This window comes from Pteropus medius, unplaced genomic scaffold (genome assembly GCF_902729225.1).
Source record: "Pteropus medius unplaced genomic scaffold, Ma_sr-lr_union100, whole genome shotgun sequence".
In the NCBI taxonomy this organism is placed as follows: Eukaryota; Metazoa; Chordata; class Mammalia; order Chiroptera; family Pteropodidae; genus Pteropus; species Pteropus medius.
In genome coordinates, this window is record NW_024345600.1 from 5,824,052 (window position 1) to 5,838,450 (window position 14,399).

Genomic DNA, 14,399 nt, shown 5'->3' on the forward strand with positions numbered 1-14,399 from the left:
ATGTGTGTGTGTGTTTGTGTGTGTGTGTGCGTAAACACATATATATATATACAATATGTGTATATATATATATACATATATATATACAATATGTGTATATATATATACATGTATGTATGTATAAAACCTAGTTTCTTACCCATTATACACTCACTCAGTCACTTAGATTAAATTTAACCTCTCTCTGCCTTTGTGGTAATTTCTGTGATACTTAATTTTATGTGTCAACTTGTCTGAGCCATGGGGTAGCCCAAATATTTGGTCACACATTCTTCTGAATGTTTCTCTGAGGGTATTTTTGGATGAGATTAATATTTAACATAAAAGCAGATTTCCCTTCATAAAACGAATGGGTCTCTTCCAGTCACTTGAAAGCCTGAATAAGACAAAAAAAACCTGACCTTTCTCCAGATAAGAAAATAATTCTTCAGCGGACAGCCATTAATTTCATTTTATGAAAAAGTATATTGAAGCCCAACTAGATGAAGAAATTGCTCTAAAGTCACAGAATTAGCTTTAAAACTGCTTTCTGGTTATCAATTCAATGACCTTTCTTCTTATAATATATGGACTTGATTTAACATTTTATAGCACATTTGGTACATCATGATCACAAACAATTACACATTTTACTGGATGTAAAGACAGAATTATTACTACCTGTGACTTTAGGAAGCCAGGTAACAATTTGTGTCTAAATTTCTTAAACTGAGAAGCAAGTGAGAAGATTGTTTTTAGATAATGTTTAAAAATTATTCTCAAATCAATACAATAGGATTATGTTATTCTACCAATACTTTTCTATATTTTGAGCTTGGCTCAAATCAAGCACACTAAATATAAAGGAGTGGAGAAGATGTTTGGGTTAGGACATCCAGGCCCTATGACAAATGGGTTAAGAAATATACATGTGGATTCATTATGAGTCTCAAGCTGTGTATTGCTCATCAGTTTATTCTAAATAAGACAAACCTAAAGAGACTTTTCTCTTGCATAATGCCTTATTGAAAGTAGGTAATCAAAAGTAATTTGATCATTTGCATTGAATTCATGTATTAGAAAATGTTATGGAAAAAAAGGCAGGAAAAAATTTGAAGATAAGTGAAGCACATATAAGAATGAAGCAGGAAGAAGGAATATTAGAAATCTCAATAGCTGGGGCTGGAAAAAATACATTTAGGAGGTGCTGATAATTATGATTCTAATGAAACAGCAAGTAGAATTATTTTCCAAACTTCAGTGATTCATGTAGATCCTTGATAATTTGCCAAACAATCTATATTAATGTTTCACTACTTACTTGTCCTTAAATACTTATTTTTTTTAACAATGAAAAAAAGTATTTTTGAACACCTATTTTATTGCAGGTACCATTCAAGGATACATCAGTATAAAACAAAACCCTCTGTCCATTTAGAGTCTACATTCTATGGAGGAAAGCAAATGATATACAAAAAAATAAGTAAATAAATAAATAGTAGAGTTTATTAGACTATGATAAGAGTAATGAAGATATATAGAGGGTAAGGGACATTAAGAATATATGAGAAGAAGGGCTGCTGATTTTAAATAAGGTAGAATCAGCCTCATTAAGAAAGTGATATTTCTGCAGAGACTTGAAAGAGGTGAAAGAGCAGGTCTCACAGATTTCTGGGATAAGAATTGTTCAAGTAAAAAGAACAGGAAGCTCAAAAGCCCTGATGGGGAAGACTGCCAGGTATAGCTGAGAAGTCATAGAGAAACCAGTGTCCTAAACGAAATGAGTGAAGAGGAGAAAAGTAGATTAGCTCAAAGGAGTAAAGCGGGCCACAGTTAATTGTCTTATAGACAATTATAAAAGTCTTTTGCTTTTTGTTTTGATTTTTTTTTTAACTCTAAGACATACGAGAAGTTGAGAAGTGTTTCAGTAGAGGGCCGACATGTTTGGTTTTAAGTTTTTTTAAAATTTTATTTTATGAATTTCAAATATACAGTATCGGTTAGACATTTATTTAGTTTATAAAACGATCCCCCTAATTGCTCTTTCTCTCCTCTGGCTCTATAGAATCACTCGGTATGTTTGAAAATGGACTATAGAAGGACAAAGGTGGATGCTGGGAGACTACTTTAAAGATTATTGCGAGAGCTCAGGCAAGAGCAGATGGTAGCCCTTGAATAAGAAATTGTTTCCTCATTACTCATCTTGAATTTATCCTTTGGGCATAAGTTCAGCTAGCAGCTATTTTCTCTTTTCTGTCTCTTGGAAAAGTGTGGACATTTTCTGTTCATTGTCATGTATATTTCCATGTAAGCTGTGGTATAAATAAATAGGTATTAACAAGTCAAGTTTAGTGTACCTTAGACAACCTAGAGCAATCTTCTTTTACACCACCACTTTTGTCATATTCATGCTTTTATCTTTAAGTCATAGGTTATTGTTGCTTAGCCTATCTGTTCTAGGTAAGTACAGCTGGACATTCAGTATCCAGAATTATTTTCCTTCAGTATCATGATTCTTCCAACTCATCCAATTCATTTCGGGAACCCAGGAGGAACCAATCAAACCCAAAACAAAATTAAAGTACATGGCATCTCCTCAAAAATCCACCTTATATCTTAATTTAATTCTAAACTTGAATTATCTTTCCCTTTTCCTCATTTCTTTTTAGATAGTGACAATAGAGGTTTGTATATTTAAAAATAATAGTAAATTCACTAAAAATCTCTGTCTTCTTCTTTTAGACTTTTATATTTTTAAGATCCCAAATTTATTCTTCAACACAAAATTATCTACTACACTAGCTCTCCTCCAGTGCCAAATTAATCATTTTTAGAGAGAGGGAAAATTGTGATAGTGTTTATTACACACGGCACAAAATTTGGAGGCCAAAGTTTGTGTGATTAACTTTTTTTTTTTAATTAAAGTGAAATTCGCATAACACAAAATTAAGCATTTTAAAGTTAAAAAAATCCAGTGAACCTGACACAGTTTCTCATCACATTAATAAATGTGGGAAGACAGTAAAATGCCTCTACAATAACATGGAAATCCCCACTGGAAATAAAAATAGCACTAGTGGGAAAGTTTAAAAGAAAATAAGAAAGAGACAAATCATTATATGAGGAAACATAGTCATGTTCCAATAATACCTTTTACAGCAATAACTGAAGAATTACTGAAAACTGCAAAATGGTAATCATAAAAAAATAATAAAACATGTTTTGCATTCCAAAATGTTAATATCTCTGTCAATAGAATTGGTTACATTTTAATATTTATTATCAGATCTTTTTTTGATTGATAGTATTTAAACAGAAGAAGTTTTCTTAAAACAGCAGTTTCCCTACAATTCCACATTACATAAGATCCTATTAGTCAGAGGTGTGACAGACATATTCTCTGGGCTATTTCATTATAAAAAAAAAAAAAAAAGGATGCAGTTGCTGTTTTTCTCATGATGTTTTTGATAATAATCATGACCATACTGATGAAAAAAATAATAAAATAGCTCTGATTATAATGAAGATACGTATTTTTAATTTCTTCCTTTAACTCTTCAGAAATATATCGTGCCTTCCACCTGTGTTTGATGCACTGATACAAGTAAAGTAACAAATCATGGAAACACACCATGTGTCCTCCAGTGGCACTTTTTAAGGACAAGAAAATGACTCTGATAAAGCCAGAAATTAAAATCTCCTTGAAACACCAAGTATTTGTAGCTAAATCTAGGTAAATACCAAGTCAATGGTAGAATAAAAATTCAAGTCCAACTGCCCTGATTCCCTTTCTAGGCCTGTTAATTAGAATATAATACTAGCTTAAAAATAGACTTACATACAGAAATCAGTCTTTTCATTCTGTTTCTCAGCTTAGATTAATGTTGGCTAGGCTCTCTTAAAATTTCAGCATTTAATTTGAACTCAAATATCTCTCTTTTCTGTTTTGTTTTCTCCCCTCCTTAATATTTTATATACTTCTCTCTGTATCTTCATGCCAATACATGGTTATATCGAGAGCTGCTTCTCACAAATACTGTATGAGGGCACACTACAAAGTTGGTCATAAATTATTGACATGTGAATCCAAACACAATTGTGAGATGAGTTCTCCTGGGAAACTGTGCTTCTGATTTGAAACCTGTTAAAATAAAATACAATAAGGTAATTGGAATAAACATAATGAATACTGTCTACTATTTTACACAATATTAAGTAAATTGATGAGGGTATCAGTGAAACGAGTTTCTGAACTGTCTGTATTATTGGAAAAAGAAGCTTGAATTTAGATTGTATTCGTTCTCAAATGTTAACAGAATAGCCTTCATTATTAAGGCATAAAAATGACTCAGTTTTTGTTTTTGTTTTTTTAAGAAATACTATAGTTGCAAAATAAAGCTTCTGACAAGAAAGAAAACAATTAATATTCTATAGACAGTTCGTTACTTATCTCTCAACCTCTTACCTAGAAATATATTTATCAAATAAAACAACAGTTTAGTGAAATTATTATTGGGTATATTTAGTGTGTAGAGCAAGTAGAAGAGTTATTCCTGAAAAGGATCTAGAACTAAAGGAAGAATCTTAGCTATCAAGGCCATTTAAAGGCAGGGCATACAATCCTATATATTTTGATGCACTCTGAAGGCAGAATTATATTAGAATACAATGAAAAGCCATTCTGTAAACTTCAAATTAATTCTACAAACATTTAATATATAATGTTAAGCACATTATCAAAAATAATCAGACATATAAAAAACAAATCAACATGAATGAAAAATAGGAGAAAAATATAGTAGAAACAAATGCACAGCAGTATAAGACATTGGAATTATCAGAGATAAATGTTAAAACAGTTATATTCGGTGTATTCTATGAATAAAAAGAGAATATTGAGAAAGTTAGATGCTAGGAATTACAAATAGTAATGGAGTAGATTTAGAAAAACTAAGTTGAAATTATAGAACTGAAAAATTTACTGAACAACATTTAAAACTTGATGGATACTTTTAACATTAGAATAGCAACAATGAGAAAAAAATTTAATGAACTGAAAAATATGTGAAAAGTGAATAGATTGAAGAAAAAAGGATGAAAAATACAGGAAAAAGCAAACAAGACATATAAAATATTGTGAATAGGTCTATAATGCATGTAACTGAGATTCCAGAAGGGAAGACAGGGAGGAAGCAACATTGGAAGCAAGTATGGCTGAGACTTTTCCAAAGCTGAAAAGAGACATAGATTTAAAACATTTATTATCTTCAAACAGCTGACTTTTTAAAAACAATGATAAAATTAGAACACATTATAAGAATATATTTGAATAATTGAGAGAGAAAAAACTAAAAATGATTCATTTTATACTCAAAGAAATATTTTTTTAGAAAAGTTGGAATAAAACAATTTTAGACAAACAAAATTCAACATGAAAATTTTAACTCTAAAGGAAATACTGAAGAGTATTCTTCAAGTTTAAGGAAAATAACTCAAAATAGAATGTAGGAGGGGTAGAAAGGACTAAGAAGCAATGAAAACCATAAATATGTGGGAAAATCTGGATGAACTGACTGCATAAATCTATACATCTACTGTTTTCTACGGTTATATTTTTACTGAATCCAAGATACCATCAATAGTTGATGTACCATTTATTTAATCTAATACTGTGAAATAAATTCATCCAGGATAAGAACTTAATAGAAATTAGAAAACCAAGGATTATTTTGATGGAGTCAATGAAAAATAAAACTGCAAAACAGAAAAGAATAACAATGAAAAGTGCATGTCTCAATCTTGCCACCAGGTGGAAAGTGGGAGGAAAAAAATATATCGTCTGAGAAATTGAATCACAGGCTGATACTCATAGAGTTCTTTTTTCTGAATCCATAATACCAGTGTGTTTGAAAGAAGGAAGAAAAGAAGGAGGGAAGGAAGGAAGGGAGGAAGAAAGGGAGGGAAGGGGAAGGAGGGAGAGAAAGAGAGGAGTGTTTAATTTAAGTACTTTTGAGTTTGTGGTGCCTCTTTTTGACTGGCAGAAACAAATGCTAATCAATCTTGACATAATTCAACTTCACACCAGGCTTATATAATTATAAAATGCCAGCAGTTGTAAGACACATGCCAATTTGAGAGATACTAAAATGTAGAAAAATATGTGTCAGCATTAAGTTACACAAAAATAATAGAATGTAAATTAGGAAAAGAGTACACAGAGTAAAGGAATAGTCTAATTTTTATATTTCCCAGAAAAAAAAAAACATAAAAAGGCCAACTAGTATTAGATTTTGATAAGTGAAGAATACGTGTAATCTCTAGAGTAATTACTACAATATTAGTAAAAGAGTAAATTTAAGTAAATATAAGAAAAGATGGACTAATATAAAGTATTAAATCAGTTAAAAAAGAAAAAGTATATTGAATAGACCGTATACTTGTAAGATATAACAATTCTAAGCCTATCTGCATCTAATAATGTGGCTCCAACACATCAGCTATAATGTCTGCAGAATTCTAAGTAGAACCACAGTGGAAGATTTTAATATAATTCTTTTAGTATGGGAAGAAGTAGATAAAAATAAGAGAACTTCAATCACACTGAGTACATTCTCTGACCACAGTGGAATTAAGCTGAAACTTAAAAGGTTAACTATAAGTACAAAGATATTTATAAATTAAGAAATACATTTTGAAGTAATTCATTACTCAAAGAACAACTAATGATGGAAAATAAAAAGTATTTTGAACTTAATGACAATGGAAATACATTAAAATTATAGCCTTAAATATACATATTTTAGAAAAAGAAAGGGTGAATTGCAGAAGTCAAGCATCTATAAAAAATGTTAGAGAAAAAATAGAAAATTCAACCCAAAAAAATTGGATGAAAGGAAGTAATAAAGATGAGAACTAAAATTACTGAAAGAAAAATGTAAAAGACACAAAAAGAGAAAATCAATAAAACCAAAACTTTAAAAAGATTAATAAAATTGGAAAACACACCACTGAGATTGATGAGAAAAAGAAAAAGAAACAGGCACACACACAAACACACACACAGTCCAATAATAGAACATTAAAAGGAGAATGTAATTTCACTTCCTGCAGATATTAAAAAGAAAATGAATGACAATTGCAATGAGGAAGATCTCAATGCTTTGTAATGGTTAATTTTATGTATCAACTTGACTGGCCACACTCACATTAAACATTGCTTCTGAGAGTGTCTGTGAGGGTGTTTCTGGATAAAATTAGTATTGGAATCAGTGAACTCAGTAGAGTAGATTGTCCTCCCCAGTGTGGGTGGGCGTCATCCTATCTGTTGAGTGCCTAAACAGAACAAAAAGGGGGAGGAAGGAAGAAGCCTTCTCATTTTCTCTGTTTTGCTGTGTGAGCTGAGACATCTTATCCTGCCCTGCCACTAGGGCTTACCCTACCAACTCCTCTGGTTCTCAGCTCTGCACACTTGGACTGAATTATACCACAGGTTTTCCTGGTCCCCAGCTTACAGAGGACAGATCATGGGACTTCTCAGTCTCCATAATCATGTGAGCTAATTCCTCATAATAAATATCCATATAAAAATACTTCCTCATTTTATATGTATGAGTCAGAGTTCTTCCGAGAAACAGAACCAATAAGAGATTTACATAGATCTTCTCTTGATATCCCTAATTAATACATACACAATGAGGAAGAATTCATAGTCATGCAAATGTGAAAGATGTTTAAAAGAACTTTATGAAATGTGAAATGTAGTTGCTTTTAAAATCAATGATAATACCTTATATTACACATTTACCATGTGTAAGACACTAGCTAAGTGATTTTACTAGTATTTCCTTTATCTCAAAATCCTGAGAGGTAGCTACTATTTTTATTCTTATTTACAGATGAGGAAAGAGGGGCTCAAAAAGGTTAAACAACTTATCTAATTTCACACGCAAGCGGGCCATTCATGGACTCAAGCTGAGACTTGACTCCAGAGCCCATGCTCTTAACCACAGTTTTACACTGACCAATAGTGACTACCCCTTACTGGCAACTTCAAACAGGTACCAGATGCTCTTCTGATGAGAAAGTTGAGGGAACACTTGTGTTGATAGCACTAGATCGCCATGTGGTTCTTTTTACTATAAAGTCCTCTGCTACTCTCTTCTTTTCTTTTTTCCTGGCTCATTTTTTTCTTTCTCCCCATCGCTATTCATTATTCTCTCTGTCTTTCTTATATATGATCAACAAATCACATTCTCAACCGCTTGACATGCTCTGACCTTTCTGAGAAAGGATATGAGCCTTTGTCTCTCCAGATACTTACAAGTTAGAAGAAAACATTGAACCATCTTCCCAGAGCCACGGTCCCTCAGTCTGATGGCGAGAGAGACCTATCCAAAATGAATTATCAGGTTGGGAAGACACTTGCTTTCTTACAAATTCCTGTAGGGAAACATAAATACAAATATACATCAAGGAGAGAGTGAGGTACTTATAGAGAAAATAGAGCTAGAGAGTCAAAAACAGAGACAAGACAGAGAGAGACTCTTACAGATTTTGAGAAAGAGACAACAGATTGAATCACCTTGGTGAAGAATACATGCATTCACTAGCACCAACCTAGAGAGCAGTGATGATTCTTAAATGCCAGTGAGTGTCTCGAAAGGCATATTTCACTTCTTCAGTGTCATTATTATTTAATTTTCTCTACAGAATACATCATAGTTCTAAATTGTACTGCCTCCATTCAATCTACCTCACAAAATCCAAGGACAACAGGTCCCCTAGGTGATTTTCATGAATGGTTGGTCACTATCTTTTCCTCAAATTGAAAATGTAATTTTATATGACCTTTGTCAAGAAATGCTTCTCAGAGTTAAAAATAATTTTGTCTGACTGTATGTTTTATGAAGAACTAACCTGGGGTTTAATAATATTTGAATTGTCAACAAATATATCACAATATAGAGGTAGTTATAGAAGGTCTAAAAGCCAGACAGACTTTCGGCGCCCCCTGCCCCTTTTTTTGCCATACATCTTTAATTTCCATGTGAACTACTACTGTTGGGTAAGATAAGACAGAAACAAAAAAATAGAATAGTGAAAGTAAGTGTAGAAGTTTAGATTTATAGTGTTATTTTTTCCTATTATTCCCTTCTCATAGGCCATCTGAGTTCTAGCCTTTATTTGTGATGCATTGTAAGTTCCACTTTTTCTGTAAAACTTTTTATGTTTACAGGGATCTCTCTCTTAATTCCTATCACATTTATTGTCAATATCAAATACTTAACTTTTAACTTCTGTTGGGGTGTTTTTTTTTTTTAACCAATTATATGAGCATAGCAATAGCAAATTTACTTTTTAAACCTCATTGTCTGTCTCAGTATCTTGCAAGGAGTAAATGATTTATAAATGTATATATCATTGCTGCTATTTTTCTTGACAATTATGATAAAGGGGAGAATTTTCTGTTCCATTCCACCAAGTTTAGAAATTGAAATCTGAACTCACGAAAATGAGTAGTGGCCTGATTTTTAGTCATGCAAACTTGCAGTGTGTTTGAAAGGATTTGTTTTAAAAGAAAATGTTCTCATTTTTTAAATTAATTAATTAAAAAGGATATATCATACACTTTACCTGTTTAATGAATGCTATTATTATAATTCTGGATGATAATAAAAATAACTTTCTCTTAGGGAAAATTATCATTACCTGGACCCTATATTTTTCTACTCAGTATAGACCACAGATAATTATAGCTGAAATCTATACTTACCAATTCTTTTGAACTATCTATCTTCAGAAGATTAGAGCCCAGTTGAGAGCATTGTCTTTTACTACTCTCCCAGGAATCTGTTGATGTGCTAAATAGGTAACAGCTAGTCTCATGTATAATCCAGTTAGAGGGACAAGAACTGGAAAGAACTCCTGCAAATAAAAGGTAAATACGATAAGGCTCATATCATATCATTTTATTCTTTCAGTGCAAGCATCATTCATCCTGAGGACACAATAAATAATTAATGAATTATTATTAATATATTTCATTTTCAATTCAAACTATAGGGACATGGTTTTACAAAAGAGATCACATTAAAATGCCCCATTCATTTAAAATTTAAAAATTGAATTAACTATAAAAGTGTTTTAAACAGTCAGTCTTTCTTTCCTTCTTCACTTGTCTTCTATTCTTTCAAAATCATCTCTGAACTCCCTTTCTTCATGACAACTCTTAAAATTAAGTCAACTCAAAGTCAATCATTGAGGTATACAGTAATTTCACATTAACTTATTTTACAGGTGTGAGATCTATTTCAGAATACAGTTTTCCAAATGCTAAAAGTATAAGAGCAATTACTCACATTACAGAGTATCAGTATTTTGAACTAGCTACTTGATAAAAATAGTGGAAAGTATGGGTCCAGAGATAGGAAATTGAAGTCAAAATATTGTCATGGTCAACTGTGACATTTTAGAAACAAAGACCAATGGTACATAAAATTGTAATGAAAACAATGAAATTGTATAATTAAAGAAAAACAAATTTAACCAGAGTTTTCAGGAACACATCTATTAGGTCTACCTCTTTTGTGTGTGTTTAATTTAGCCTTTTAATTTTTACCAACAATTTTCCTTCTTTTTTTTTTCCTTTTCTTCCTTTCTGATGTGCTATTTCTTATTCTTATCATATCATTTTAAAATGTCAGTTCCCTAAGGACAGAGAACACATTTCAAATTAGACAGTCTCCTGAAGGCCTAAACACATAACCAGAGAGAGTAACTAATTTGAAAAAAGAAAATTAACTTAGAACTGCTCAGCCAAGTGCATAGGGTATTTATGATATTGCTTTATTGTATATATGACAGGAGCATATTAGATTGAGATAATACTGATGTGTGCTTCCCTTGAATGCACAATCGTGTAAAAGTGCTTTCTTCACCCCCCCTGCTCCAGGCCATAACACTAATAATTAACTCTCCTGAATTCAGAATCAATTAATCATTTAACTCTGCCCTTGCCTGTGGTTGTAAGAGCCTTAGTAGGAGCCACACTCGCTTCTAAAGATGATTGTGTGGGTCGACTGTGGTTCTCTTTATTTCTTGATGGAAAATTGTTGTTCTTCAATGGGTTGCTTCCTGAATTAAATCTCCAAATACCTTTGTATACAACAACAACAATAGTGACAAAAAAAAGTCATTCTACTATGCTTAAAATTAAAATCTCAAAACCCATATTTCTGTGGTGATATAAAGAAATACATTCTTGGTCAATGATAAGTAGATAATACATTGTTGATGGAGAAGTAAAGATAAATATAGATAGATAGACTAGAATAGATGAATAGAATAAAATAGACTAGACTAGAATAGACTAGAATAGAACAGAATAGATGATAGATTAAATAGATAGAAAGGAATAACTTCCATAAAGGATGTGTAGCAAAAAAAAGCAAAATGAAGCAGGTAAAGAAGAAAGAGTATTAAAGAGAAAGCAAGTGGCAAATGGAATAGAGTTAATTGGAGCTATGGTAGATTTGAAATAATAACAAATTTGCTATCTTTCTTCTGTATTTTAAAAATGAGAGCCCCTCGAGACTCTGTCCAGTATCTATAACATAAACTGTACTCAATAAACATTTGAATAATTAAGAAATATAATAAGACTCTCTGAAGGCACAATTATACTCTATTAGCAATAGATTGCATGAGATATACAATCTAAGGACATTTATTCACCTTTTACAAAATATCTACTTAGGACTTAGTAATGCTTGAGGTAATTCCTGGTATTGTCCAAAGGGGTTTAGATTAAAGAGGTATAAAATAATTTTCTTAAATCATGAGACTCATAAAAATAGCATATAGTCTCTTTAGGGAATTTATTTTATTAGGGAGATAGCACCATACTACTTCCTTCTTTATCTCCTCTGATTTCTTTCCATTAATTTATCCTGGGAATTCCACAGCTATGAAACCAGCCATTCAAGGAAGGTAGTAGAGCAATGTAGTTAAGGGTATGAGTTTTTTAGACAGATATCCTAAATTCCTAATTGTAATCCTACCACTAATTATGACCCTGGAAAAGTAAAATAACTTCCAGTCTCTCATTTCCCTTATCAATAAAACAAGAATCAATAGCACTAATTCAAAAGGATTAATTTAGAGATTAATATGATTATGAATGTCAAGCTGTTAAAAGGGTGTCTGGCATGTTATAAATGCTTATTAAATGTCTGATGTTAAAAATCCTCCTCAGCAATACTCACCTGTGGTACCCAGGACCACAGCTATCACCAGCATTACCAGGCATAAGATCCCCAGAGTCACAGCAATGCAACGCCAATGAGGAGATGCCCTGTAAGTTCCTGAAGAGCCAGAGGGAGCAGAAATTGAATGAAGAAATAGGATGATAGACCATGGATCACTCCAGTTATACAATTCATCAAAATTAGGCAAATTCTAAATTGAACCATGAATCACTGTTTCCCAGATAATCTGCTTATCTAGGCTTAGTCTGACTTTTCTCCCATCTTTAGCATACTTCAGGTTCTGGAACTGTAATTTGAGTATAGTGCCCTGGTAACCATGAACTCCTGATTTCAGTTCCACATTGATGGCTATAGGTCTTACATTAACAGGATTCCTGAAATCCCACTCATTCTTGGAAGAGACAGCTTAATATAGGGAAAATAGCACCGATTACTAAAGGTAGTCTTCCCTTTTTACAGATTTATTGCACAATCTTGGGAAAATTACTTGTGTCATTTCATTTCTCTTTGTGAAAAATTGGGGTAATAATACTTTAAAGGATTGTCGTGGGGATTAAATGATCTAACACATGGAAAAGCACCCAGTTTAGAGACTACTAGCATATAGGTAACTCAGTATTTGTCTACGCATATGCATAAACAGACACACGCCTCCTTACCTCTTGCATCATCTAGTTTTTCCACTCTTCTTCGACAAGTTGCTCAAGAAAAGAATTGCATAAGCGGCGAGAGGAAAATAATTGTGCAATGTAAATCACCAGAAAGCAGAAGAGCGCAAATTCTGGTGTCAAAACCTGTGAATACTCTCTCTCTTGATAACAGAGAATTCATTTTGTGTTAACATCACCACACCAAGAACATAGTTTTGCCTTTGACTGAGAATAAGCAGTGAGAGCATTTCAGAGAGTTGTTAAATAAGAGAATCGTAGAGGAAACTAAATGGTTCATTCTAGAGAGAGAGATCTTTTAATGTCCTTCTCTATATTTCACTCCTTTCACATTTTGTTTAAGACTCATGTCCTACTAATAGGATCTTTTTATCTAACACATATTTTTCTTCATTGGTATATGAAGAACTCCCTCTTGTTAAAAAAAAAAAAAAATTCCAAAGCAAGTTCTATCCTGCCCCCCCCCCACCCTCTCCCCTACCCCCTGCCACACACACACACACATACAAGTCAGATTCAGGATTCTAAATCCTATGACTTTCAACTTTTCTTTGTCCTTTACCACAAAATCACAAGTTTGTTTTTTTTTCCCCTCACATATTTTCATCTTTTTATTCTCTTCTTTCTTGTCTCCAGTGTCCTGATATTGTCAATATACACTTTTTAAAATTTCCTTAACCTCCACTCTACAATTTACTCCTTTCTATCAGATAAGCAACAAATCACTTCTACTGAAATTCTTTCACCTCTATGGTCCATCATACTTATTACCTGCTCCTCTCTGATAAAGTGTCTATTTCTATAGAACAGAGACATTATGAGTATTTACTGTCATCATCATAACTAATTTAAATACTGTTTATTAGTTACTGATTGCCATGAAAAAGTGTTAGTCATATTCAAATCATTCAATGACTTCTGAAAAACTTTAAATATATTAATAAAATCCCTACAAATCTCAAATTTCTCAAATTTTCTTCACTTGAGTATTTTAGATGCTAAGAATAAAAATGTTGAAAACAGAAAGAAGAAATACCTTTCTCGGAGAACACAGGTCTTCTGGCAATATTTCGAGAGCTGAAGTCCAACTGAGTATATCCATTTTCATCCAAATTTTCTGGCTCAGAAAGGTATTCCATTGTTCTATGGAGTTCCTGAATTGGCAGAGCATTTGAGAGCTCTTTCCTCTCTTCTAAGACATCTGCCTGTGGACAAAAGAGGATCTATGACTCAAGTCATCAGGGATATGCATTTACTGAGCTTTAATGAGTTGAGAGTAAGTAGTCCAACCAGTTATCCAAAAGCAGGAAATGAAAACTCTGCTGTGTAAAGTGCCCATTTGTACCTTTAGATCCTGTTTCTGAGACTGATGACTCTTAAGAAAACTATAAGGCAGCACAATAGATAGTTCGTTCAGACCAAATGTAAGAAACATGAAAAGATTAATGTCTTATGCTGCTTTCATTATCTTACAACTGAGTTTGAC

General features: G+C 32.4%; 1 protein-coding gene across 5 annotated transcripts; it reads right to left on the reverse strand.

Annotated features, from left to right (window-relative positions):
- Positions 1-2,871: 2,871 nt before the first annotated feature.
- CLEC7A (C-type lectin domain containing 7A) lies at positions 2,872-14,399 on the reverse strand. 5 transcript variants are annotated; one of them, XM_039874302.1, is made up of 7 exons: positions 14,259-14,399; positions 13,950-14,114; positions 12,243-12,341; positions 10,996-11,133; positions 9,752-9,903; positions 8,300-8,418; positions 2,872-4,120 (listed from the first exon to the last, which is right to left on the reverse strand). In XM_039874302.1, the coding sequence occupies exons 2-7, from the start codon at positions 14,050-14,052 to the stop codon at positions 3,988-3,990; spliced, it is 744 nt and encodes a 247-aa protein (XP_039730236.1). In that variant the 5' UTR covers positions 14,053-14,114; positions 14,259-14,399; the 3' UTR covers positions 2,872-3,987. The 5 variants fall into 5 exon arrangements, 4 of the variants coding, with proteins under 4 accessions (XP_039730236.1, XP_039730235.1, XP_039730237.1 ...); XR_005655274.1 differs by lacking the exon at positions 14,259-14,399 and adding an exon at positions 7,185-7,311 and having other exon boundaries at positions 3,964-4,120; XM_039874301.1 differs by lacking the exon at positions 14,259-14,399 and having other exon boundaries at positions 13,950-14,243.

Bases quoted from the DNA above. Each gene is read 5' to 3' on its own strand.
- CLEC7A (XM_039874302.1), bottom strand. From the start codon at position 14,052: ATGGAATACCTTTCTGAGCCAGAAAATTTGGATGAAAATGGATATACT. The intron at 11,134-12,242 runs GTGAGTATTGCT...TTGTATACAAAG, and splicing joins TGTGGTCCTGGGTACCACAG to GTATTTGGAGATTTAATTCA. The intron at 8,419-9,751 runs GTAAGTATAGAT...GTTTCCCTACAG, and splicing joins TAGATAGTTCAAAAGAATTG to GAATTTGTAAGAAAGCAAGT.